General features: G+C 41.3%; 1 protein-coding gene across 1 annotated transcript; it reads left to right on the forward strand.

The window, feature by feature from the left end:
- The first annotated feature begins 4,587 nt into the window (after window positions 1–4,587).
- On the forward strand, window positions 4,588–13,008 carry LOC307181074 (ubiquitin-like modifier-activating enzyme 1). The gene is given in 19 exon segments (XM_079911850.1): window positions 4,588–4,644; window positions 5,598–5,658; window positions 6,261–6,432; window positions 6,569–6,627; window positions 6,731–6,843; window positions 6,846–6,898; window positions 6,993–7,127; window positions 7,769–7,875; window positions 8,108–8,198; window positions 8,314–8,349; window positions 8,353–8,446; window positions 10,322–10,419; window positions 10,777–10,953; window positions 11,073–11,177; window positions 11,268–11,516; window positions 11,681–11,836; window positions 12,239–12,340; window positions 12,445–12,545; window positions 12,704–13,008. Coding segments are annotated over 19 exon segments (2,088 nt in total). The 5' UTR covers window positions 4,588–4,601; the 3' UTR covers window positions 12,840–13,008.
- The last annotated feature ends 14,645 nt before the right edge of the window (window positions 13,009–27,653 follow it).

Here is a 27,653-nt window from a genome sequence, read left to right on the forward strand (position 1 = left end):
TGGCCCAGAGAGGTGAGGTGCCTGTCTTCAGGCCACACAGCTGGTAATCATGGAAAGAATTACTGTGAGGGTCCAACACTTCTCTTGGGTCACCTTTGAGCTGAAACACGAAAGAACCTTTTTGTCTTCCTCAGGAAGGACAGCTAATGAAGTTATGTCAGAAAACGATAGAGTAAGGCCCTCCAAAAATTCTCTACATTACAAAACTACAAAGTTGTCAGACTCAACTTTTTCAGAACTCTGGAAATTGACAAAATTTCACAGGAACTAGGGGAGTATTTATGTGTTTAAAAATGACTGAATCTTGGTAAGATCAGCAAGCTCTAGAGACTTTAAATTGTCCCAATCCCATCCTCTTGTTTTCCAGATTAATAATGGTACACTTTGAAATAGTGTGCATTCCTTTTGCATCCCAGTAGCCACCAGAAGGAGGAGAACAAAGTGAGAATTCTTTCAGAACCTTACCTCCAAAGATTAGTCATTATCTGATGTGTCTGATTTGTTCCTTGGGAGACTCAATTTGCAAGACTGTCTATATTTGACATAATTTGGAGCTCACCCAGTGCAAATGAACTTTACCCTGGGGAGTTGCCAAAACAATTATAGGAGCAGAAAGAAATTTTGAAGAAGTAATGCCAAGAAACATCCCAAATTTGTTGCAAAACATCAATATACAGATTCAACCAGCTAAACAAACTCAAAGAAGCATTACTCAAAGAGATCCATACCAAGGCATGTCATAATCAAACTGCTGAAAGCCAAAAACCAAGAGAGAATTGTGAAAGCACTGTGAAGCAACCCATCACATGTAAGAGATTCTCAATTAGACCAAAAACAAAGATTTCTCATCAGAAACCATGCAGGGCAGAAGACACTAGGATGACATTCATAGTGCTAAAAGAAAAAACAAAAACAAAACAACAAAGAAGTATCAACCAAGAATTTTATATCCAGCAAAACCATCTTTTGAAAATGAGGACAAAATTAGGACAATTCCAGATAAACAAAAAACGGAGAGGATTTATTGCTAACTATCTGCCGTACAAGATGAGATAGTTCCTGGAGGGAGTCCATACTGAAATGAAAGACCTTTTTTTTTTTTTTTTTGCGGTACGTGGGCCTCTCACTGTTGTGACTTCTCCCGTTGCGGAGCATAGGCTCTGGACGCGCAGGCTCAGCGGCCACGGCTCACCGGTCCAGCCGCTCCGTGGCATGTGGGATCTTCCCGGATCGGGGCACAAACCCGTGTCCCCTGCATTGGCAGGCGGACTCTCAACGACTACGCCACCAGGGAAGCCCTGAAAGACCCTTTGATATTAACTCAAATCGAGAGAAAGAAAGAACATCAGTAAAATAATTATATAGGTAAATACAGAGGATAATTTAAACGAATTTTTTGTTTGTATGATTGTAGTCTGAATAATAGTCCCAAAATATGCCCACATTTTAATCCCCAGGACATGTATGTTATTTTATGCAGAAAACTTTGCATACATGATCCAATTAGAGTCTTCAGATGGGAAATTGTCTTGGGTTATCTTGGGTGGATCTAATCAAAATATTTCCTATAAGAGGAATGCAAGAGATGTTGGAGTCAGAGGAGAAGCCAGTGTGATGACAGAAGTAGATAATGAAGTGATGTATTTGAAGATAGTAGAAGGGGTTACTAGCCTAGGAATACTGGCAACCACTAAGCAGAAAAAGGGCAAGGAAATATATTATCCCTGCAGAACCTCCAGATGGACACAGTCCTGCCAGCATGTTGACTTTAGACAAGTAAAATGGATTTGGGACATCTAACAATTAGGATTGTAAGAGAACAATTTGTAATGCTTTAAAGCACTGAATTTCCAGAGATATATTACAGCAAAAATAGTAAACTAATGCAGTTACTTTTTTTCTCTTACCAGATTTAAAACACAACTCCATAGGAAAAAATTATTAATTGGTTCTGATGTATAAAGTGTATAAAGATGTAATTTATGATAAAAACAACACATGGAAAAGGGGGATAAACTACATAAAAGCAAAAATTCATATTTTGAAATTAAGTTGGTATTAATCTGAACTAGGTTGTTAGAAACTGTCAGTTTAATTTATAACAAATTAACTCCAGAGCAACCACTAATGAGATGACTCTAAAATGTATATAGTAAAAGAAATAACAAATAACCATGAAAATGGTACACTAGAAGATGTCCAATTAAAAAGCAGATTGCAGTATGGATTTTCTAAACACATGACCAACTACATGTTGTCAAAGAGACAAACCTTAAAGTGAAACAAATAGATTTTAATAAAAAGTTGCAAAGAAAAGTTTCATGCAAACAATAACCAAAAAAGAGCTATAGTGACTACTAATGGCAGACAAAACAGATTTTAAATAAAAAATTTTGAGAAAAATGACAGCATATATTACTATATTATTATATTAGATTAATAATATATTATTGATAAAGGGGTAAATCTGTTGAAATACATAAGAATTATAAACATATGCTCGCCTAACAAAAAAGTTCCAGATACCTGAATCAAAAACTGACAAAACTTGAGAGAGAAATAAATAGGTTCAACAGTATATCCAAATAAATGACAGAACATAAGATCACCAAGGGAAGAGAAGACCTAAACAACACTATAATATAAACCGAGTGGACTTAACAGACATGTACAGAACATTCCAACCAAGAACAGGAGAATAAACTCTTTTTTCAAGTTAACTAGGAATGTTCTCCAGGATAGACTTCACGTTAGGCCATAAAACAAGTGTCAATAATTTAAATCACACCAAATATGTTCTCTGACCATAAAGGAGTGAATAATGGGAAATCAATAATGGGAGGAAATTGTGAAAACTTGTAAATATGTGGAAATTAAACAACATATTCCTAAGTAATCAGTGAGTCAAAGAGTGTCCAAGGGATATTAGAAAATACTCTGAAGTGAATGAAAATGAAAACACAACATACCAAAACATGGGATTTGGCAAAAGCAGAACCCAGAGGAATATATATATATATATATACCCACACACACACACACACACACACACACACACACACACACACACACACACATATGCAAGCCTACATAAAAAGGAAGAAAGAGTTCAGAAACTGGAAAAAATGTCTAACCCAAAGCAAAGTGAAAGAGGAAAATAACCTTTCACTTTGTGAAAGGTTAGTATGAAAATAAATAAAATAATATAAATAGAAAAAGCATAAAGAAAGTCAACAAAAACCCAAAGTTGGTTCTGTGACAAGATTATTAAAATTGAAAAACCTTAGGTTGATGAAGAGAGAGAGAGAGAGAGAGACGACTCCATTAGCGAAACCTGAATGAATAAGATAAAATGGCTATGAAACCATACAGAAATAAAGAGAATTGTTAGGAATTCGCTTGGACATTACTTTTGACTATATGAAATAGTCAAGTTAGTGGAAAAACAGAGTGACTAAAACGAAGTAAAAAACTAGAAAATCTGAATAGACCTGTAATAAAGAGGTTGGATTCGTAATCAGAATTTCCACAAATAAAAGCATGGGACCAGATCCTTTTACAGTGTACTCTACCAGATGTTTTTCTGAGCATGCCAGCGGCAAAATGTCAAAGACACAGGTGTACTGTATATTAGCAATCAGTTAATGTCATATCTTATCATTATTCAATAGAAATGCATTGGGTGCTTACTGTGTATCAGGAGGTTTGTTAAATGGTGGTGCCTGTGATGACTTGGTATTGTGTTTTTCTTAGTTCATGGGCACTGGCAACATTAGCATTATGCTTTCAGGGTCACTGTGGAAGGGTGTTTCAAGGCCTCATTATGAAATAATGTCCCCAAATGGAAGTTCCTCTGGTGCCTGGGTATATCTTCACCCATAATCAATTTCATATTAATAGGAAAAATGTGTATTCATATATAAATATTACGTGAATATTTAAACTTAACATTTAGTGTCTAGTGCATAGACAGCATTGCTGTAAACTTTTTACACAATAGTGAGTATTCATTTTATCTTATTTCCATGTACATAATATTTCAAATTTCATAACATATTGACCATATCAGGCGGCTGCTGTTATCACAGTTGTATAGAAGAGGACAGTGAGGCATTGGTCCCTAGTCACTTATTAAGTTCAAGAGTGAGTAATGGAAATCAGAGCGCTCAGGTGGCAGAGTAGAAATTTTAAATGCTTAAAATATGTGCTGTTAAGAAGAATCATAAGCAGTTCCGGGAAACTTTAGCACCCGTTTGCTTTCATATGCCTCTGTTGCAAGTCTCTTTCGGCACGGACTTCTACTCAGGAAGTCCCTTAACACCTAGTGTCTTGTGTAATTCGAGAACAAAAGTCTTGACTTCTCTAGCTTGCTGTCTTCCCTCACAGTGATTCAGCGATGTAACTACGCGTGTTTCAGTTTATACCCATTTTACTGAATGCAGCCACTAGGTGGAGCTGTCTTCCTTCTGCCGTCAGCACACGGCAGAACTCAGTAATGAGTCTCCCAGGGGCTGCTGACGTCACCAGTGATTCACTACCGGTGCGACGGCGAGCAGGACCAAACTTTTTGTTTGGGCTTCCGGCTCAGCGGCCGCCATTTTATGTCGGCGGTTGAGGTAAAGGAGGCGTGGTCAGTGGAAGAGGGTAAGCCTGCGGCGGCCGCAGCTCTCCTCCAGCCAGCCGGCGGGGGAGGAGGAGTAAAAAGAGGGCGGCGGCCGGGCTTGGCGTCGGCTCCACATGGAGTTGGCGGCGGAGCGACCCTGGGAACGGGCATTTGTAACAAACGGCCTTTCTCGGCACCTCTCCCCGGGCAGGCTTTTCGGGAGGGTCTTGGAGGTGGCTAACTGGGCTGGAGAGGCGGCATTGGGGCGGATGCTGGGGCGGAGCCGATGTTACTCTGTCTTGCCTGTGTTCTGAAATTTGACCTCAGGGATCCGGAGGCCCAGTTCCTACCTTTAGAGCCTCGGGTCCAACAATTCTAGCCAAGAACCTTATTCCTTCACAGGTCTAGCTTGTTATAGCACCAGGTTCAATATTCCCAGTCAGTGTATTACATTGAAGACCTTAAACCAAAATTACTATCCTCACAGCTTCCAAGAGGAACCGGAGCCCTGACAATGTCTGTTTCCCTCTCATTTCCCTAAAAGAGACCTTTCTCTTAACATCTTTACTCACACTTCACTCCCTTTTTTCCTCCTCCTAATCACCTTTCAGAGCTAAAAAAGTACAACACTTGGAATACCACAGACCCTGACTCGTTCTCAGAGACCCCTTCCTCACATCTCACCCAGGTAGTCTCATCTGTCAGAGATCACTCTGTACGCAGCATTTCTACTTAAAATATATATATATATATATAGTTTTAGCATTTCCCTTTATAGACCTTTATTATGTGCCGTTGAAGACCTTCCTTCCTATGGCATCTTCAATAAGTGCTCCTACACCCAGCATTTCTACTTAGTCGTCGACCTTCCCAAACTCCATTTTATAATTTTCCATCAGAAACACCTCCGAATCCAACTTTGTCCTTCACTAAAATGCTTTACTACTAACCCAATATCTGCTGTTAGAAAATACCCCCCTCTTCATCGTCTCAGAATTCTTTGCAGATAATCCCAAGTATCTTCTCTCAGAAGCTCCCGGGGGACCAGATACCAGGTAGGAATTCTTCAGATACATAATCTGGCAGACATCCTTCCCTGCACCAGTATTTGATAGACCCTTTCAAATTTTGGTTCTCACCAGCCCTATCAGAGACTCACCTTCACAGTCTTGCCCAGGGCTCTACCTGTGCATTCAAAAGCAAACAGGTTTTCCCACCTTCTTTTAAGATCCTGTTACTCCACATCTTGCCTTATAGTCTCCCCTAGGGCCTTTCCAGTTGCCAATATCTTCATTCACAAGCCCTCAACTTCTGCTTTCAGCCTCATAGGCCCCTATATCGTTATCATACAACCCCTCCCCCAGCACACTTCCATCATACTAGATCCCCTTCTCAGCATCTGTTCAGCCTGCATGGTGCTCTGCATCATTAGTCACAGAAGCCCAGCCAGACTTCTCAATCTAGCCAGTGTCTGCTCACTCAGTCTTTTAGTCTGTTATCTTCCTGAAACTTTTTATCCTCCATTCCTAGGGAAAAGGAACTGTCTGAGCTCAGCCTCCTCTTTCCTCCCTCTCAGAGTAGCTCTAGTACCTAGCATGTCTTCATGTTTCCGTTCTTGAAATGAGGATGCTAGTACTTAAGTCTTTCTCTCCACCAGAGTTACCACTAACAAAAGAGAAAAGCCTCCCCGTATCTGGCTCCTTTGTCTAAAGATGTCCACTTTGCCACTATTGAAGAAACGTTGTATGTCTGGGCCTGATCCAAAAGCAAGTTCTGATTGCCCTTCTGCGTGTTCTGTAATGTTCAAAGTGCCATCAGAACCGACCAACGTGAGTGTCTTTTCCCTAAATCTTGGAGGTGGGATGGTATTGTGGTTGGTGGGAAAGTACCTCTTATTTAAGCGTTTTTTTTTTTTTTTTTTTTTTTTTGCTGTCTTGCTGAAACTCTTTTCCCCTCCATTCCTAGGGAATGCCAAAAACAGGCAGTGCAACAGACATAGATGAGGGTCTTTACTCCCGGCAGCTGTGAGTATGGCTGAGCCTGGGAATGCGAAGCAGGAGGGGGGCACAGAGAGGATAGAGTTGGGTGGGCCAAGCCCTGACCTAGAGTCTCCTTCAAATCTGGCAGGTATGTCCTGGGCCATGAGGCTATGAAGCATCTCCAGACTTCCACTGTGCTGGTGTCGGGCCTTCGGGACCTAGGGGTGGAGATTGCGAAGAACATCATCCTTGGTGGGGTCAAAGCGTCACCCTCCATGACCAGGGCACTGCCCAGTGGGCTGACCTCTCATCCCAGGTACCTGTTCCTGGATCCCTTCCCCTTGCCCAAGCACCAAACCCCCTGGTGTCTGCATTCACTTCACTTCTTTCCTTCTTGTACCTCCTTGTAGTTCTGCCTAAGGGAGGAGGACATCGGTAAGAACCGGGCTGAGGCATCACAGCCCCACCTTGCTGAACTCAACAGCTATGTGCCCGTCACCACCTACACTGGGGCCCTTGTTGATGACTTCCTTAGTGGTTTCCAGGTACGTTGCAGCATCACCCTGCCTCCTGACTTACACTCTCAGATCCTTTTCCTGGTTGGTTTGCTCAGTATTTATTTAATGGACCAGCCCTGTGGGTGCTTGCCCTGGGGTTTCCCAGAGAACTTGGGCACTGGAACTCCTGATGCAGCAGTAGGAACTTATCCTGGTGAATAAGGAAGGGAATTCAAAGATTCCCTACAAATCATCGCTGAGCAGGCTTTGCTTTGTTCTGTTTTGTTTTATTTGAGAATTGAAGCAGATGAGTGTAGGATTTGGGGATAAACCCAAACTTTAACTGGGAACAGACTGTGACCCGTTGTTTGACTCCCAGGACATGCAGGGTTGTAGGCAGGCAGGAATGGGTGTTTTTCAAATAAGTGAATTAGTTGGTCTTCAAATTCCGTCCTCCTAATACTGCTTTACTTTTCTTGTCATAGTGTGGGGTTTCATATTTCTCTTCATTGAGTTTTACCCTCACTGAGTATGACATGCATACTTTGTAAATATTTGTAGAAAAGGTCTGAACCAGTAAGCTTTAGTCCTGACATTCTGCCAACCCCTGGCCTGCCTTTCTCCTTTATTTTCTTATTTCCCTTCACCCCAATGCCAGTCCCTTTGCATGAGCTTCCTTCTTGTTACAGGTGGTGGTCCTTACCGACTCTCCTTTGGAGGACCAGCTGCGGGTGGGTGAGGTTTGTCACAGCCGTGGAATCAAGCTGGTCGTGGCAGACACTCGGGGTCTGTTTGGGTGAGTGCCTGCTTCTGCCTTTATCCCCAGCTCCTCCCAGGCCCCAGGCTAAGACCCCCTGGTTCCCAGTGCTGTAATGCTACTCTCAGCCCACCAGGTTTTCCATTCTCCATGTTCACCTCTCCCCAGTTGGCACGAGCACTGATTGTGGGCAGTGATGGCTAAGCTTTCTTAGGAAGTATTCACTATGTCTAAGGGTCTCAGGCACCAGTCCTGTTGTGTCCTTTTACAGGCAGTTGTTCTGTGACTTTGGAGAGGAGATGATCCTGACGGATTCCAATGGGGAGCAGCCTCTCAGTGCTATGATTTCTATGGTTACCAAGGTAAGGAGATTGGCCCCAGGGGTTCTGGCAGGCATGTGGGTAGCCATAGTCCTCCTTTATGCTCCTGGTACCCTGATCCTACCTCTGAGGCTTTCTTTACTTCTCTTCCAACCAGGACAACCCTGGTGTTGTAACCTGCCTGGATGAGGCCTGACACGGGTTTGAGAGCGGTGACTTCGTCTCCTTCATGGAAGTTCAGGGCATGAATGAACTCAATGGCATCTCTCCCCTAGAGATCGAAGTCCTGGGTATGCCAAGACTGGTGGGGCAAGAAATGGTTGCCCAGATCAAAGAGAGAATTGTCCCTGTGGTGTGGGCTGACCCACAGCCCAAGAGGTGACACATATCTGTAGTCTTGACTTGTACCAAAGTCCAAGAGGAGATGCCTCTCTGAAATCTGACTTGGGACTTAGAAGAGATGTGTCCAGGTAGCCTTAATAAAGACATGTGAACTGAGCTACAGGCAGAAAAGGTTTATACCACTAGTATTTGATTCCATTATTATTTTTTGGCCCATTGACTATATCTCTTTCTTTCTTTAAACCGTTTTAGAATGTATAGTATAACAATCTCTAAGTAATACTTCATCACCGCACATATTAAAGAAAAACTTACAACAAAATATTTCCACTTTCTGGTTCACCATTTGCTGTCGTCGTATATTTTGTGTATGCCATAAACTTCTCAATACATTATTTTTGACTTCACAGTTATATTGTTGAAAAGATTTAAGAAAGTTTGTTTTTACCCACATAATCACCATTTCCAGTATACTTTTCTGTGGCTCTACATTTGCATCTGATGCCATTTTTCTTCTGCCAAAGAAAGCCTTTAATGTATGTTGTGGAATGGGATCTGCTGGTGGTGATTCTTTTAGCTTTTTAATGCTTGAAATCTCATTTTGCCTGTGTTTTTGAAAGTTGTTTTTACAGAGTGTAGCATTTTAGATTTCATTGCTTTAAAGATACTGCTCTATTGTCTTTCCTGCCTTATTTTCCACAGGAAGTCTACTATTCTTATCCTTGTTTTTCTGTATCTAATGTGCTTATTTTCTCTATCACTGATCTTAATCAATGGGATTATGATATACATTAGTATAGTTTTCTCCATGTCTCTTTTGCAGTTATTAAATTTATATTAACTATGGGTTTATAGTTTTATCAAATTGGGAAAATTTCTGGCCATAATTTTTTTTGAAAATATTACTTTCGCAGCTCACTGCCACCCCATTATCTCTTTCCAGAACTCGAATTACATGTATATTAAGCCACTTGACTCTTTTGTCTTTTTCTCCCACTCTTCGTTGTATTTCGGATAGTTTCTTCTACTTTGTTAAATCTCCTGATTTTTTCTTGTGTGTTAATTTTGTTAATCACATCTGTTATGTCAGAGCACTGGTCAAGAACATTAAAACAACTATTATAAATATATTTCACATGTCAAAGAAATTCCCAACAAAGGGGTGGGCCGAAAGAGGTTTTGAAGAAATAATGGCCAAAAATTTACAAATTTGATGAAAACTAAAGCCACAGATCCGTGTTCTGGTAAGTTTTGATGGATGGAAGGTAATTGTGAATGTTAGTTTTTTGGAGTTGTGTTTTGTGTTCCTTTACTATTTTTGAGTTTGTTCTAGAGAAATTATGTAGCTGCCATTGGATCCTTTCAGGGCTTACTTCTTTTTCTCTAGAGTGGCATTTAGACATAGGGTACCTGTGCTGTCTGAAGAAATCAGCGTTGTGTTTTTGTTGTTTTTTTTATGATGTACTATACCTTATTTATATTTCTTAGTTGAAGGATAGTTGATTTAATGTTTAATGTTGTGTTACTTTTTGCTTTACAGCAAAGGGACTCAGTTATCTATATATACATTCTTTTTCATATTCTTTTCCATGATGGTTTATCTCAGGATACTGAACAGAGTTCCGTGCTCTACAGTAGGACCTTGTTGTTTATCCATTCTGTATATAATAGCTTACATCTGTTAACTCCAAACTCCCACTGTATGGGGGAGGGGGTTAGGGGAGGAAGGGAGTGGGAGGTTTTCCCATTCCTGTTTTGATAGTGCTGTTGGTCTTGGGAAGGAATGAATTGACAGATAACCCTTCATTCTGTTCATCCCCCAGGTCCCTACACTTTTAGTATCTGTGATACCTCCAATTTCTCTGACTATGTCTGTGGAGGCGTTGTCAGTCAGATCAAAGTAACTAAGGAGATAAGCTTTGTGAGTATGAGCAGGAGGGTGTGCTGTAGGGTTCCAGGCATCTCTACGTTTTTTACTTTTTTCATTCTGATATCTTGCTCTCCAAAGAAATCCTTGCCCACCTCACTGGCAGAGCCAGACTTCGTGATAACAGATTTTGCCAAGTATTCTCGCCCTCCTCAGCTGCACATTGGCTTCCAGGCCCTGCACCAGTTCTGTGCCCAGCATGGCCAGCCCCCTCGGCCCCACAATGAGGTAGATGGGTGGGCAAGCCAGCCAGGTCCTTGAACCAAAGCTCCACTATGCCTCTTCATCTATTTAGTTTTTCTACCTCTCCCTCTCCCCACAGCGGTGTGATTGTTCTTTTTCTCCTTCCAGGAGGATGCAACGGAACTGGTGACCCTAGCACAGGCTGTGAATGCTCGAGCTCTGCCAGCAGTGCAGCAAAAGAGTCTGGATGAAGACCTCATCCGGAAGCTGGCTTACGTGGCTGCTGGGGATCTGGCACTCATAAATTCCTTCATTGGGGGCGTGGCTGCCCAGGAGGTTATGAAGGTCAGTGCGAGTGGAGAAGGACAGTGCTGGGAGTGGGCCAGGTTCCTTCCTGGCCCTGCTGCTTGCTGTCCAGGTCTGATTAACCAGTGATCACTTCCTCTTTCTTACCCCCTCCTCAGGCCTGCTCTGGAAAGTTTATGCCTGTTATGCAGTGGCTGTACTTTGATGCCATTGAGTGTCTCCCTGAGGACCAAGAGGCCTTTACAGAGGACACGTGCCTTCCAGTATGTGATTGGGGCCCATGGAGAAGGCATTATTGTGGTTCTTTTTAAGGTGCCTTTTCTCTAACCCTCTCTTCTCTTCACATGACTCAGTGCCAGAACCGTTATGATGGGCAGGTGGCTGTATTTGGCTCCGGCCTGCAAGAGAAGCTGGGCAAGCAGAGATACTTCTTGCTGAGAGATCCTTTTGGTCAAAAGCTACCTTTATGTCCCCTAGCCTCTGGCCACCTCTTCTGGAGTCTCCTCTTGGCTTACAAGGGAGGGTGTTTGGTTGTACCCTCATCTCATCCCTTTCTCCATTTTCTTCATACCAGGTCCTTTATTCCCCAGTCTTGTGCCTCTTTCCTTAGATGACCATGGATTTTTATGACCCTGGGACTTAAATATGCAGTAGTAGATCCTCTTACCCCCTCTTGCCGTCTCCAGGGGGAGTGAGGACTGGTGAGTGGCTTTGTTAGGCCAGTGACCCTAACCATCTTCTGCCTCTCTTCTTGGCCACCTCCCAGGTGGGTGTGGGGGCCGTTGGCTGTGAGCTGCTCAAGAACTTTGCCATGATTGGGCTAGGCTGCGGGGAGGGCGGGGCAGTCACCATTACAGACATGGACACCATAGAAAAATCCAATCTGAATCGACAGTTTCTGTTCCGGCCTTGGGATATCAGGGTGAGTGGAATGGACATGGTAAGTAATTGAGCTTTGTTTCTCACTTTTCTCCTGTCTTTTTCTTGTTATCTGTCTTATTGCCTTAGGACGTGTGTGTGTGTGTGTGTGTGTGTGTGTGTGTGTGTGTGTGTGTGTGTGTGTGTGTGTGTGTGTGTGTGTGTGTGTGTGTGTGTGTGTGTGTGTGTGTGTAGAGGTTGTGTGTATCTTATCTCCGTAGAACTGGCTCTGGTTTTCATCATACCAGGTGAGAGGCTTTCTTTAATTTTGTGTATCCTTTGTTCATTGGTTGAACCTGTGCAAAGTAGGAATGGAACTGGCATGTTTGTGAAATAAAGAGGAGCATATGATCTGGGCTTGCTCCCGTTTTACTCTTTGTGCTTTACTCTGTGCTTTGTCCCACAGTACTATAACCAGCAGTGGACATTGTGGGATCGCTTTGAGGTACAGGGGCTGCAGCCTAATGGTGAAGAGATGACCCTCAAGCAGTTCCTTGACTACTTTAAGGTAAGGCCCTTTGACTCACTGCACCTGTGGTGTTGGTTGCCCAGGTTACTGGTACTGTCCATCCCAGTGACACTGTTGCCCCTCCTCCTTTCCACCCTCTTCAGACAGAGCACAAGTTAGAGATCACCATGCTGTGCCAAGGTAGATCCATGCTCTACTCCTTTTTCATGACAGCAAGCAAGCTCAAGGAACAGTTGGATCAGCCGTGAGTCGGGCCAGTGGGAAGGCAGAAACAGGTCCTGCTTGGGGTGGGAAGCATCAGCTAGCTATGCGACTCATATTCACTGTTCTCCTTACTTTAGTTGTCTCTGTAAGTCCTTTCCTCTCTTTCTACTTCCCTGACCCTCTTTTTCCTCACCCCAGGATGACAGCAATAGTGAGACGAGTATCAAAGCAAAAGCTGGGACACCACATTCAAGCACTGGTGCTTGAGCTGTGCTGCAACGACGAGAGCGGCGAGGGTGTGGAGGTCCCCTATGTACGATACACCATTCGCTGATCCCCTCTACACCCACCTACCTCATTCTCAGTCAAGTCAATCTATTTCCGTTTCTCTCATAGTTGTGGCCAACGCTGAGCCTTAAGTTCTTCTGAGAACTTTTTGTTGTTGTTGTTGCTGCTTTCTAATGTTTGGAGTTGGAATTCTTAATAAAGAGTTATTAATCCGAGTGTGTCATATCCTTCTTTGGTCAAAGGCCTGTACCCTGTTGTCTGTGAGAAAGACCAGCCTTTCTTTAGCTCTGTAGGTTCAGGTGATAATACAAAAGGCTCAGCCTCTCCGCACCAGCATGGAATTCACCTCACATCCAAGCTTATGAGAAAAGATTAAATCCAACTGTTCTGGTAAATCATTGGTTTGCAATTTTTTCCTTTGTCCTCTCTGTTTAAAAAGAAATAGAGGGGGAGTTGAGGAAGATGGTGGAAGAGTAAGACGCAGAGATCACCATCCTCCCCACAGATACACCAGAAATACATCTACACGTGACACAACTCCTACAGAACACCTACTGAACGCTGGCAGAAGACCTCAGACCTCCCAAAAGGCAAGAAAGTCCCCACGTACCTGGGTAGGGCAGAAGAAAAAAAGAAAAAACAAGAGACAAAAGGATAGGGACAGGACCTGCACCAGTGGGAGGGAGCTGTGAGGGAGGAAAGGCTTCCACACACTAGGAGCCCCTTTGCGGGCGGAGACTGCGGAAGGTGGAGCGGGGAGCTTCGGGGCCGCGGAAGAGAGCACAGCAACGGGTGCGGAGGGCAAAGCGGGGAGGTTCCCGCACAGAGTGTCGGTGCTGACTGGCACTCACCAGCGCGAGAGGCTGGTCTGCTCACCGGCCCGGGTGGGTGCGGCTGGGAGCTGAGGCTCGGGCTTCTGTCGGAGCACAGGGAGGGGACTGGGGTTGGCGGCGTGAACACAGCCTGCAGGGGTTAGTGCACCACGGCTAGCCAGGAGGGAGTCCGGGGAAAAGTCTGGACCTGCCGAAGAGGCAAGAGACTTTTTCTTGCCTCTTTGTTTCCTGCTGCACGAGGAGAGGGGTTTAAGAGCGCTGCTTAAAGGAGCTCCAGAGGCGCGCGAGCCGCGGCTAACAGCGCGGACCCCAGAGACGGGCATGAGACGCTAAGGCTGCTGCTGCCGCCACCAAAAAGCCTGTGTGCAAGCACAGGTTACTATCCACACCCACTTTCCGGGAGCCCGTGTAGCCTGCCACTGCCAGCGTCCCGGGATCCAGGGACAACTTCCCCGGGAGAACGCACGGCGCGCCGCAGGCTGGTGCAACGTCCCGCTGGCCTCTGCCGCCGCAGGCCCGCCCAGCACTCCGTGCCCCTCCCTCCCCTGGCCTGAGTGAGCCAGAGACCCAGAATCCGCGGCTCCTTTAACCCCGTCCTGTCTGAGCTAAGAACAGACGCCCTCCTGCGACCTACACGCAGAGGCGGGGCCAAATCCGAAGCTGAGCCCCTGTGAGCTGTGAGAACAAAGAAGAGAAAGGGAAATCTCTCCCAGCAGCCTCAGAAGCAGTGGATTAAAGCTCCACAATCAGCTTGATGTACCCTGCATCTGTGGAATACCTGAATAGACAACGAATCATCCCAAATTGAGGAGGTGGACTTTGGGAGCAAGATTTATGACTTTTTCCCCTTTTCCTCTTTTTGTGTGTATGTATATGCTTCTGTGTAAGATTTTGTCTGTATAGCTTTGCTTTCACCATTTGTCCTTCCGTTTTTGTTTTGTTTTTTTCACTTAAAAATTTTTTTCTTAATAATTATTTTTGTATTTTAATACATTTATTTTATTTTATCTTATTTTATTTTATCCCCTTTCTTCCTTTCTTTCTTTCTCTCTCTCTCTCTCTTTCTTTCTTTCTTTCTATTTTTTCTCCCTTTTTTTCTGAGCCGTGTGGAGGACAGGTTCTTGGTGCTCCAGCCAGGTATCAGGGCTGTGCCTCTGAGGTGGGAGAGCCAATTTCAGGACAGGTCCACAACAGACCTCCCAGCTCCACATAATATAAAACGGCAAAAATCTCCCAGAGATCTCCATCTCAACACCAACACCCAGCTTCACTCAACGACCAGCAAGCTACAGTGCTGGACACCCTATGCCAAACAGCTAGCAAGACAGGAACACAACCCCACCCATTAGCAGACAGGCTGCCTAAAATCATAATAAGTCCACAGACACCCCAAAACACACCACCAGACGTGGACCTACCCACCAGAAACACAAGATACAGACTCATCCACGGGAAAGCAGGCACTAGTCCCCTCCACCAGGAGGCCAACACAACCTACTGAACCAACTTTAGCCACTGGGGGGAGACACCAAATACAATGGGAAATATGAACCGTCAACCTGAAAAGAGGAAACCCCAAACACAGGAAGATAAGCAAAATGAGAAGACAGAAAAACAGTAGATGAAGGTGCAAGGTAAAAACCCACCGGACCTAACAAATGAAGAGAAAATAGGCAGTCTACCTGAAAAAGAATTCAGAATAATGATAGTAAAGATGATCCAAAATCTGTGAAATAGAATAGAGAAAATGCAAGAAACATTTAACAAAGATCTAGAAGAACTAAAGAAGAAACAAGCAATGATGAAAAACACAATAAATTAAGTTAAAAATACTCTAGAAGGGATCAATAGCAGAATAACTGAGGCAGGAGAATGGATAAGTGACCTGGAAGATAAAGTAGTGGAAATAACTACTGCAGAGCAGAATAAAGAAAAAGAATGAATAGAATTGCAGACAGTCTCAGGGACCTCTGGGACAACATTACACACACCAACATTCGAATTATAGGGGTCCCAGAAGAAGAAGAGAAAAAGAAAGGAACTGAGAAAATATCTGAAGAGATTATAGCTAAAAACTTCCATAATATGGGGAATGAAATAGTTAATCAAATCCAGGAAGCACAGAGAGTTCCATCGAGGATAAATCCAAGGGGAAACACGACAGGACACATATTAATCAAACTGTCAAAAATTAAATACAAAGAAAACATATTAAAAGCAGCAAGGGAAAAAAAACCAAATAACACACAAGGGAATCCCCATCAGGTTAACAGCGGATTTTTCAGCAGAAACTCTGCAAGCCAGAAGGGAGTGGCAGGACATACTTAAAGTGATGAAGGAGAAAAACCTACAACCAAGATTACTCTACCCAGCAAAGATCTCATTCAGATTTGATGGAGAAATTAAAAGCTTTACAGACAAGCAAAAACTGAGAGAGTTCAGCACAACAAAACCAGCTTTACAACAAATGCTAAAGGAACTTCTCTAGGCAAGAAATACAAGACAAGGAAAAGACCTACAATAACAAACAATTAAGAAATGGAAATGGGAACATACATATCGATAACTACTTTAAATGTAAATGGATTAAATGTTCACACCAAAAGACACAGAGTGGCTGAATGGATACAAAAACAAGACCCATATATATGCTGTCTACAGGAGACCCACTTCAGACCTAGAGACACATACAGACTGAAAGTGAGGGGATGGGAAAAGGTATTCCATGCAAATGTCAATCAAAAGAAAGCTGGAGTAGCAATTCTCATAGCAGACAAAAATAGACTTTAAAATAAAGACTATTAAAAGAGACAAAGAAGGACAGTACATAATGATCCAGTGATCGATCCAAGAAGAAGATATAACAATTGTAAATATTTATGCACCAAACATAGGAGCACCTCAATACATAAGGCACACACTAACAGCCATAAGAAGGGAAATTGACAGTAACACATTCATAGTAGGGGACTTTAACACCCCACTTTCACCAATGGACTGATCATCCAAAATGAAAATAAATAAGGAAACACAGGCATTAAATGATACATTAAACAAGATGGACTTAATTGATATTTATAGGACATTCCATCCTAAAACAACAGAATACACATTTTCCTCAAATGCACATGGAATATTCTCCAGGATAGATCATATCTTGGGTCATAAATCAAGTCCTGGTAAATTTAAGAAAATTGAAATTGTATCAAGTATCTTTTCTGACCACAATGCTATGAGACTAGATAGCAATTACAGGAAAAGATCTGCATAAAATACAAAAACATGGAGGCTAAAGAATACACTACTTAATAACGAAGTGATCAGTGGAGAAATCAAAGAGGAAATCAAAAAATACCTAGAAACAAATGACAATGGAGACACGACGACCCAAAACCTATGGGATGCAGCAAAAGCCGTTCTAAGAGGGAAGTTTATAGCAATACAATCCTACCTTAAGAAACAGGAAACATCTCAAATAAACAACCCAAACTTGCACCTAAATCAATAAGAGAAAGAAGAACAAAAAAACCCCAGAGGTTGCAGAAGGGAAGAAATCATAAAGATCAGATCAGAAATAAATGAAAAAGAAATGAAGGAAACGATAGCAAAGATCCATAAAACTAAAAGATGGTTCTTTGAGAAGATAAGCAAAATTGATAAACCATTAGTCAGACTCGTCAAGAAAAAAAGGGAGAAGATTCAAATCAATAGAAATAGAAATGAGAAAGGAGAAGTAACAACTGACACTGCAGATATACAAAAGATCATGAGAGATTACTGCAAGCAACCCTATGCCAATAATATGGACAACCTGGAAGAAATGGACAAATTCTTAGAAATGCACAACGTGCAAAGACTGAAACAGGAAGAAATAGAAAATATGAACAGACCAATCACAAGCACTGAACTTGAAACTGTGATTAAAAATCTTCCAACAAACAAAAGCCCAGGACCAGATGGCTTCTCAGGCGAATTCTATCAAACATTTAGAGAAGAGCTAACACCTATCCTTCTCAAACTCTTCCAGAATATAGCAGAGGTAGGAACATTTCCAAACACGTTCTACGAGGCCACCATGACCCTGATACCAAAACCGGACAAAGATGTCACAAAGAAAGATTAGTACAGGCCAATATCACTGACGAACATAAATGCAAAAATTCTCAACAAAATACTAGCAAACAGAATCCCACAGCACATTAAAAGGATGATACACTATGATCAAGTGGGGTTTATTCTAGGAATGCAAGAATTCTTCAATATATGCGAATCAACCAACGTCATATACCATATTAACAATTGAAGGAGAAAAACCATATGATAATCTCAATAGATGCAGAGAAAGCTTTCGACAAAATTCAATACCTATTTATGATAAGAACACTGCAGGAAGTAGGCACAGAGGTAAGTTTCCTCAACATAAAGAAGGCCATATATGACAAACCCACAGCCAACATCGTCCTCAATGGTGAAAAACTGAAACGATTTCCTATAAGATCAGGAAGAAGACAAGGTTGCCCACTGTCACCACACTTATTCAACATAGTTTTGGAAGTTTTAGCCACAACAATCAGAGAGGAAAAAGAAATAAATGGAAACCAGATCAAAAAAGAGGAAATAATATTGTCACTGTTTGCCGATGACATGATACTCTACATAGAGAATCCTAAAGATTCTACCAGAAAACTAATAGAGCTAATCAATGAATTGGTAAAGTAGCAGGATATAAAATTAATGCACAGAAATCTCTGGCATTCCTATACACTAATGATGAAATATCTGAACGTGAAATTCAGAAAACACTCCCATTTACCATTGCAACAAAAAGAATAAAATATCTAGGTATGAACCTACCTATGGAGACAAAAGACCTGTATGTGGAAAATTATAAGATATTGATGAAAGAAATTAAAGATGATACAAATAGATGGAGAAATATACCATGTTCTTGGATGGGAAGAATCAACATTGTGAAAATGACTCTACTACCCAAAGCAATCTATAGATTCAATGCAATCCCTATCAAACTACCAATGGCAGTTTTCAAAGAACTAGAACAAAAAAATTTCACAATTTGTATGGAAACACAAAAGACCCCGAATAGCTAAAGTAATCTTGACAACAAAATACGGAGCTGGAGGAATCAGGCTCCCTGACTTCAGACTATAGTACAAAGCTACAGTAATCAAGACAGTATGGTACTGGCACAAAATCAGAAATATAGATCAATGGAAGAGGATAGAAGGTTCAGATATAAACCCACACACATATATATGGTCACCTTATCTTTGATAAAGGAGGCAGGAGTGTACAGTGGAAAATGGATAGCCTCTTCAATAAGTGGTGCTAGGAAAACTGGACAGGTACATGTAAAAGTATTAAATTAGAACACTCCCTAACACCATACACAAAAATAAGCTGAAATTGGATTAAAGACCTAAATATAAGGCCAGACACTATCAAACTCTTAAAGGAAAACCTAGGCAGAACCCTCTATGACATAAATCACAGCAAGATCCTTTTTGACACACCTCCTAGAGAAATGGAAATAAAAACAAAAATAAACAAATGGGACCTAATGAAACTTCAAAGCTTTTGCACAGCAAAGGAAACCATAAACAAGACCAAAAGACAACCCTCAGAATGGGAGAAAATCTTTGCAAATGAAGCAACTGACAAAGGATTTATCTCCAAAATTTATAAGCAGCTCAATAACAAAAAAACAAACAACCCAATCCAAAAATGGACAGAAGACCTAAATAGACATTTCTCCAAAGAAGATATACAGATTACTAACAAGCACATGAAAGAATTCTCAACATCATTAATCATTAGAGAAATTCGAATCAAAACTACAATGAGATATCATCTCACACCGGTCAGAATGACCATCATCAAAAATTCTAGAAACAATAAATGCTGGAGAGGGTGTGGAGAAAAGGGAACACTCTTGCACTGCTGGTGGGAATGTGAATTGGCATAGCCACTATGGAGGACAGTATGGAGGTTCCTTAAAAAACTACAAATAGAACTACCATATATACCAGCAATCCCACTACTGGGCATATACCCTGAGAAAACCATAATTCAAAAAGAGTCATGTACCAAAATGTTAATTGCAGCTCTATTTACAATAGCCAGGAGATGGAAGCAACTTAACTGTCCATCACCAGATTAATGGATAAAGAAGATGTGGGACATTTATACAATGGAATATTACTCAGCCAAAATAAGAAACGAAATTGAGTTATTTGTAGTGAGGTGAATGGACCTAGAGTCTGTCATACAGAGTGAAGTAAGTCAGAAAGAGAAAGACAAATACCATATGCTAACACATATATATGGAGTATTAGGGGGAAAAAATGTCATGAAGAACCTAGGGGTAAGATGGGAATAAAGACACAGACCTACTAGAGCATGGAGTTGAGGATATGGGGAGGGGGAAGGGTAAGCTGTAACAAAGTGAGAGAGTGGCATGGACATATATACACTCCAAACGTAAAACAGATAGCTAGTGGGAAGCAGCCACATAGCACAGGGAGATCAGCTCGGTGCTTTGTGACCACCTGGATGGGTGGGATAGGGAAGGTGGGAGGGACGGAGATGCAACAGGGAGGAGATATGGGAACATGTATATGTATAACTGATTCACTTTGTTATAAAGCAGACTCTAACACACCATTGTAAAGCAATTATACTCCAATAAAGATGTAAAAAAAAAAAAAAAGTGGACACATTGCGTATTGCTAGATAGCTCCATGGGTCATTACTCATCTCCCTCTCACCCACAGCTACTTTTATATTTGTAGTGGTGGAATCCGCTGTAAAAGGAAGTCATCCATAAGTATGTGTTTTTCACCTATATTCCTGCCCTGTCCATCTGCCTTCTTGCCCACTAACAAGATTCTCCCTGCTTTCCCCTGTAGCTAGACCAGCTTTCTGCACTGTGGACCCTGGTTTTCTAAGACACGTCCAGAACTCAAAAGGAGATGCTACACCCTTTGCAATGTTGTGGAACTTTGACTCAGTGGAGACTACTGACCACCTGTCCATATGCATTCCTGCATCATTCTTGTCAGGGGGCCCTTTTCAAGTTTCATTTACTATTACCAAGTTTATTATTTTAAGATCCTATTTTTAAATACTGTGTCTTTTTGTCAAGACTGACTGGACTCCATCCTTCACCTGTGAAGCTCCATCAAAGTTTTACATGCAGTTAAGTACCATCGCAGCTATAAAACTGCCAGTGGCAAGAACATCAATTCTTAGATAAAAAGTCCTGACCATCCTCAGACTCAGGGTGTCAGCTGGGAGAAACCACACCTTAATTACCCATCTTCTCCCTTTTTGACTCCTGCTCATAGCCGTGTGAATATCCTTGATAGAAAACCTCAACATCACCTCCGGTTCTCCCTGGGAGAAGGATGGGACAGATAGAAGTTTGCCATTAGGTGTGGTGAGGTTGACAGTCCAGTGGCCAAGTCTTCTTTCTAAAGCAAACCTCAACAAAGCCCTCTTACCCATTCCTTGCTTTGTACTGCTAAGTAAGAGGGCGGGAGACAGACTGAGTTAAGAAGACATAGTACCTATGTATATGAGTAGGAATTGGTCCTTCCACTATACCTTGTTCTGGAGATGACTCAGCAATACCTGAGCTGAGGGAAAAGGTAAGGTTGTCGTTGGTACCATATAGTGCAGATAGGTGGGACAATTTTAAATCACAATATGAAATAAAATCATAAGAGAAAAGCCTATTGTTGCAAATCCCTTCTGGGGAGAAAATGTCTCTAGCTAGGATAACTATTAGGAACTTGGAGAATTCAACCTGGTCCCTGTTATTGAGGAGCACATTGGAAGTTAGCCATGGATACTTCATAACTAGCTCAAAAGGCACACATCCAGCTGAGTTAGATAGGCTGAAGAGAAGCTGGTAAAAATTCTGATAAGGTAAAACTCAAGGAGCCAGATTTACTGAGGAATATGAGGAAGCCAGATCAAGGAAGAAGTTTGGAAAGACTGCTCATTTGAAAGACACTTGGAAGGCCAAATAGAACCAGATATTCAGGTGTTTGGTTGAACTGTGATGCATGGAGGTTCAATGAAGATACCAAATATATGACCAATGTCTGGAGTGCCAATAGGAGATGATGTAAAGATTGGGAACACTGAGTTGAGAGGTATCCTTTAATATTTGTTTCTGGAATTCAATAATGGAGCCAAAGATGGAGCTGAAAGTTGATACCCATGAGGTAATCAAGCCACAGAATAAATGAGATTACATAGGAAAGAGTATAACTGATTAGGGAAGGCACATAGCCTAATGCATCACAACTGTGTTCTTGGCTAAATGAGGGAGCAGTTTTTAAACTCTTTTTCTTGCACGTTCTAACCATTCCACCCTATTCTTTTGCTCCATGTGGTATGACCAGACAAACTAATTCTGGATGAAATCTAGGAAATTTCTCCTCAGGAAATTTCTCCTCAGTTAGGCAACATACTATGAGGAAAACTGAATAGCGTTGCTTTGAGTCATCAAGATGTTTAATGCATAACTGCAAAAGCAAGGACACTTGTGCTCCATTCAATCGTCCAAGGAGGTATGTCCATAGTTCTATCGTGCCCCCTTAGTGTTTTGGTGATGTTTTTCTAGTGTGTTGATGCAGAACACCTAAATGGCTTCTGAGTCTTCAGAGGAATCAGAATACACTCCCTGACTGTTTCAACAAAGCAAAACTCCCAGAATTCTGTCAATTGACTTCCTCTAATATTGCGTTGGCTTGACTACTTCTGATAAAAATGAAGGCTGGTGAGACTATAGCCCTTGCCACTGGGACTGTGGATTGTCACTGAAATTTACCTTTCTAATCTGGGTGCTTGATAAATGTGAACAAACGCAATGCCATTTAATTGCTAGAGATACTCAGGAGACCTTGAGAAGAAATGGCAATTGGATGCACATGTTTTTTTAATTAATTTATTTTATTTATTTATTTTTGGCTGCATTGGGTCTTTGTTGCTGTGCACGGGCTTTCTCTAGTTGCGGTGAGCAGAGGCTACTCTTCACTGCAGTGCACAGGCTCCCCATTACGGTGGCTTCTCTTGTTGTGGAGCACACGATCTAGGCATGTGGTTGTGGCACACTGGCTCCATAGTTGTGGCTTCTGGACTCAATAGTTGTGGTGCACGGGCTTAGTTGCTCCACGGCATGTGGGATCTTCCCGGACGAGGGCTCGATCCTGTGTCCCTTACATTGGCAGGCAGATTCTTAACCACTGTGCCACTAGGGAAGGCCCAAGAGGCTTGTTTCTGCCTCCAGGAACTCAGTGGTGATGGTGAAGGAAGTAACTGAAATAGAATGAGAATCATAAGCTTGTCTTGGGAAATTTGTGGCATGCCCAGGTAGGAATGAGTTATGACAGAGGAACATAGGAATCTAGAGGAAAACATTCAAGTTGTCATCAGGTAGTGAGAGGTTTGTGAGCAGATAAAGTTAACCAAAAATCCTAGAGGGCCAAGAAGGCAAAAAGAACAAGGAGGCACAGTCTAGTATAAAGGTTACAAGCTCTGGAATTAGAACACATTAGTCCTATAATATATTAGCTTGAAAAATAATATTTCTGATCCTTTGATCCACTATCTGTAAATGGGGCAAAAAAGACAACAAATAAACCACCTAAAATAAAACCTTACAACATAAAAAAACATGATTCAAATATATTATTATTTATAATGTTATTATTGAGATTACTTAGAGCAGGGGTCCCCATATTTTTGGCACCAGAGACCAGTTTCGTGCAAGACAATTTTCCCACAGATTGGGGGGTCTATTTCAGGCTGTGATGATAGCGATGGGGAGCAGCAGATGAAGCTTAACTAGCTCACCTGCCACTCACCTCCTGCAGTGCCATGGTTCCTAACAGGCCGTGGACTGGTACTGGTCCCTGGCCAGGGGTTGGGGACCCCTGACTTAGACCATTGTGTACTATGAGGGACTTGAGGCAGAATTTTCGTCTGCACACAACTGTCAAATTAATAAATAGGTCTGTTTCAAGGAAGGAAACAATAAACTTCAGGCCAGTTTTGTCAATCACTCACAGATGAGAGTGCTTTTGTGGAAGTCCGGGGTACAACAGAGAAGTTCCATAGCACGCTGCTGGAGAAAAAAATAATCTAAGGTTAGACACATTGAAGAAAGTAATGGGGACAGTGTGCCTTTATCCAAGTTATCGCTCCCCAAATGTGGCGTAGCTCAATGCCAAGGGAGCCCTACTTGGCCCAAGAAAGTGAGATAATGTGAATTTTCCCAGATAGTGGTGAGAGACTAGGTGGATAGCAGCAGGCATGAAACAATTATCATAGGAACATTCTACTAGTTGCATCATGAATTCAATCAAGAGACCTGTACATAAACCATTTTGGATTACCCAGCTGGCACATGGACACTCCTGAAATTCCGCGTGCCTCTCCCCTGCCCCTCATTGTATCCTGTGTCTGGCTCCCTGTGTGCTCCCAATGGCAGCATGAATGAGGTTTTGCAGACAGCTTGTGAACATTTGCAGGGATCCTAATCTTTAGGCCTGGAATAAACCATAAACTTGAGCATTCAGCTGTGTGCTAGGAAATGCTAAAGGGAGGCTATCAATATTGAATTAGATTTGAAGGTTTCACAGAAGGCATACAAGCTTAAATTCTGCCACAACACAGAATAACAAGTGTGCAGTAGGTGTACCCATATAAAAGGACTGAGAAACCCTCAGAATCTGTAGCAGAGCTGACAGAAGGTATTTATTTCCCAAAATCAGTCAGTAAAGATGGGAGGAGGTGAAAACTTCTTCAAATGTGAACACAACAATTAAAGACTTTAAGGAACACAAGAAATCAAAGAAATATGGCTCCATAAAAGGAACACCAAAGACATGGAGATCTGTGACTTACATGGTAATAAAAAAATTTATTACATGGTAATAAAAAAATATATATAGCTGTTTTAAGGAAGCTCAGTCAACTACACAGAAAGAAAATTCAATAAAATCAGGAAAACAATACACACACACACACACAATGAGAAGCTTAACAAAGAGGTTAAAACATAAAAAAGAACAAAACATAAATTTTGGAGCTGAAACTATGAGTCAAATGGAAAAAATGCAATAGAGAGCATCAAAAAACAGACTCAATCCAGACTTTGAAATAATGCAGTCATAGGAAAACAAAGAAAAAAGAATTAAAGAAGAGTGAAGAAAGCCTATGTGAACTATGGAATAGCATTAAGAGAAACAGTCTACAAATGTTTCTTCTCTCGGGAGAAGGCCTGAGAGAGAAAAGGGGACAGAAAGCTTACTTAGAGAAATAATGGCTGAAAATTTCCCAAATTTGGGGAGAGAGTTGGACATAGAAGTTAATAAAAGTAATAGGTTAGTTCAAAATTTCCATCCAAAATTAGCATCTCCAAGATACACTATAATAAAACTGTATAAAATGGAATACAGAGCAAATTTTAAAAGCAATAAAAGAAAAACTTTTTTAATAAAGAAAATGCCAGAAAGGCTTCAGTGGATTTTGCAGCAGAAACTTTGTAGGCCAGGGACAATGGGATGATATATTCAAACTGCTGAAAGAAAACAACAGCCAAACAAGAACACTTTGCCAATGTAATCCCTTTCAAATTACCGATGGCATTTTTCACAGAACTAGAACAAAAATTTCACAATTTGTATGGAAACTCAAAACACACCAACTAGCCAAAGTAGCCTTGAGAAAAAATAACGGAGCTGGAGGAACCAGGCTCCTGGACTTCAGACTATACTACAAAGTTACAGTAATCAAGACAGAATGGTACTGGTACAAACACAGAAATATAGATCAATGGAACAAGATAGAAAGCCCAGAGATAAACCCATGCACATATGGTCACCTTATTTTTGGTAAAGGAGGCAGGAATATACAATGGAGAAAAGAAGGCATCTTCAATAAGTGATGTGGGGAAAACTGGACAGCTACAGGTAAAAGAATGAAATTAGAACACTCCCTAACAGCATACACAAAAATAAACTCAAAATGGATTAAAGACCTAAATGTAAGGCCAGACACTATCAAACTCTTAGAGGAAAACCTAGGCAGAACACTCTATGACATAAATCACAGCAAGCTCCTTTTGGCACATCTCCTAGAGAAAGGGAAATAAAAACAAAAAGGAACAAATGGGACCTAATGAAACTTAAAAGTTTTTGCACAACAAAGGAAACCATAAACAAGACCAAAAGACAACCTTCAGAATGGGAGAAAGTATTTGCAAATGAAGCAACTGACAAAGGACTAATCTCCCAAATTTACAAGCAGCTCAATATCAAAAAAACAAACAACCCAATCCAAAAATGGGCAGAAGCCCTAAATAGACATTTCTGCCAAGAAGAAATACAGCTTACCAACAAACACATGAAAGAATGCTACAATCATTCGAGAAATGTAAAGCAAAACTACAATGAGGTATTACTTCAGACCAGTCAGAATGGCCATCATCAAAAAATCTACAAATAATAAATTTTGGAGAGGGTGTGGAGAAAAGGGAACCCTCTGGCACTGTTGGTGGGAATGTAAATTGATACAGCCACTATGGAGAACATTATGGAGGTTATTTAAAAAACTAAAAATTAAACTAGCACAGGACCCAGCAGTCCCACCACTGGGCATATTCCCTGAGAAAACCATAATTCAAAAAGAGTCATGTACCTCAATGTTCATCGCAGCTCTATTTACAATAGCAGGACATGGAAGCAATATGTGTCCATCGACAGATGATTGGATAAATAAGATGTGGCACATATATACAATGGAATATTACTGCGCCATAAAAAGAAACAAAATTGAGTTATTTGTAGTGAGGTGGATGGACCTAGAGTCTGTCATACAAAATTAAGTATGTCAGAAAGAGAAAAACAAATACAGTTTACTAACACATATAAATGGAATCTTAAAAAAAAGGTTCTGAAGAACCTAGAGGCAGGACAGAAATAAAGATGCAGATGTAGAGAATGGATGTGAGGACACGGGGAGGGCGAATGGTAAGCTGGGACGAAGTGAGAGAGTGGCATGGACTTATATATACTAACAAATGTAAAATAGATAGTTAGTGGGAAGCAGCCGCATAGCACAGGAAGATCAGCTCCGTGTTTTGTGATGACCTAAAGGGGTGGGATAGGGAGGGTAGGATAGGGAGGGTGTGAGGGAGACGAAACAGGGAGGAGATATAGGGATAGATGTATATGTATAGCTGATTCACTTTTTTATAAAGCAGAAACTAACACACCTTCGTAAAACAATTATACTCCAATAAAGATGCTAAAAAAAAAAAAAGAGAGAGAGAGAGAACACTTTACCTAGGACAAAGTTGTACTTCAGAATGAGGTGAGATAAACACATTCCAGAGAAACAAAAACTAGGGGAGTTCATCTCATTAGCTCTGCCTTACAAAAAATGCCAAAAGGAGTTCTTCAAGCTGAAATAGAAGGAGCTAATTAGTAACATGGAAAAATAGAACACACAGATTGAGGTAAGTATACAGTAAGATTGAGAATACTGTAATACTTTAATATGGTGGTGTGTTAACCTTCTAACTCTTGTATAAAAGTAAAAGGGCAAAAGTACTGAAATTAACTATAGGTACAATAATATGTTGATAAATACATAATATAAAAAGACATAAATTGTGACATCAAAAACAAAAAGGGAGAAAGTAAAAGTGTAAAGTTTTTGTATGTAATTGAAGTTAAGTTGTTATCATAGACTGTCATATTTCTCTGATGTGGCAAGAAAATCTGAGGGAAACCACAAAGTGAACCCTACAGCAGATAAACAAAAGATAAAAGAGAATAAAAGAGTACCACCACAGAACGTCATCAATTCAAAAAGGAAGACAGCAGGAGATGAAGAAAGGAACCATGGAACTAAAAAAGAGTCAAACAAGAGTAAGATGGCATTAGTACTTCCTTACCTTTCAATAATTACTTTAAATGTAAATGGCAATGTTT

Source organism: Stenella coeruleoalba (assembly GCF_951394435.1).
Source record: "Stenella coeruleoalba genome assembly, chromosome: Y".
Classification (NCBI taxonomy): Eukaryota; Metazoa; Chordata; class Mammalia; order Artiodactyla; family Delphinidae; genus Stenella; species Stenella coeruleoalba.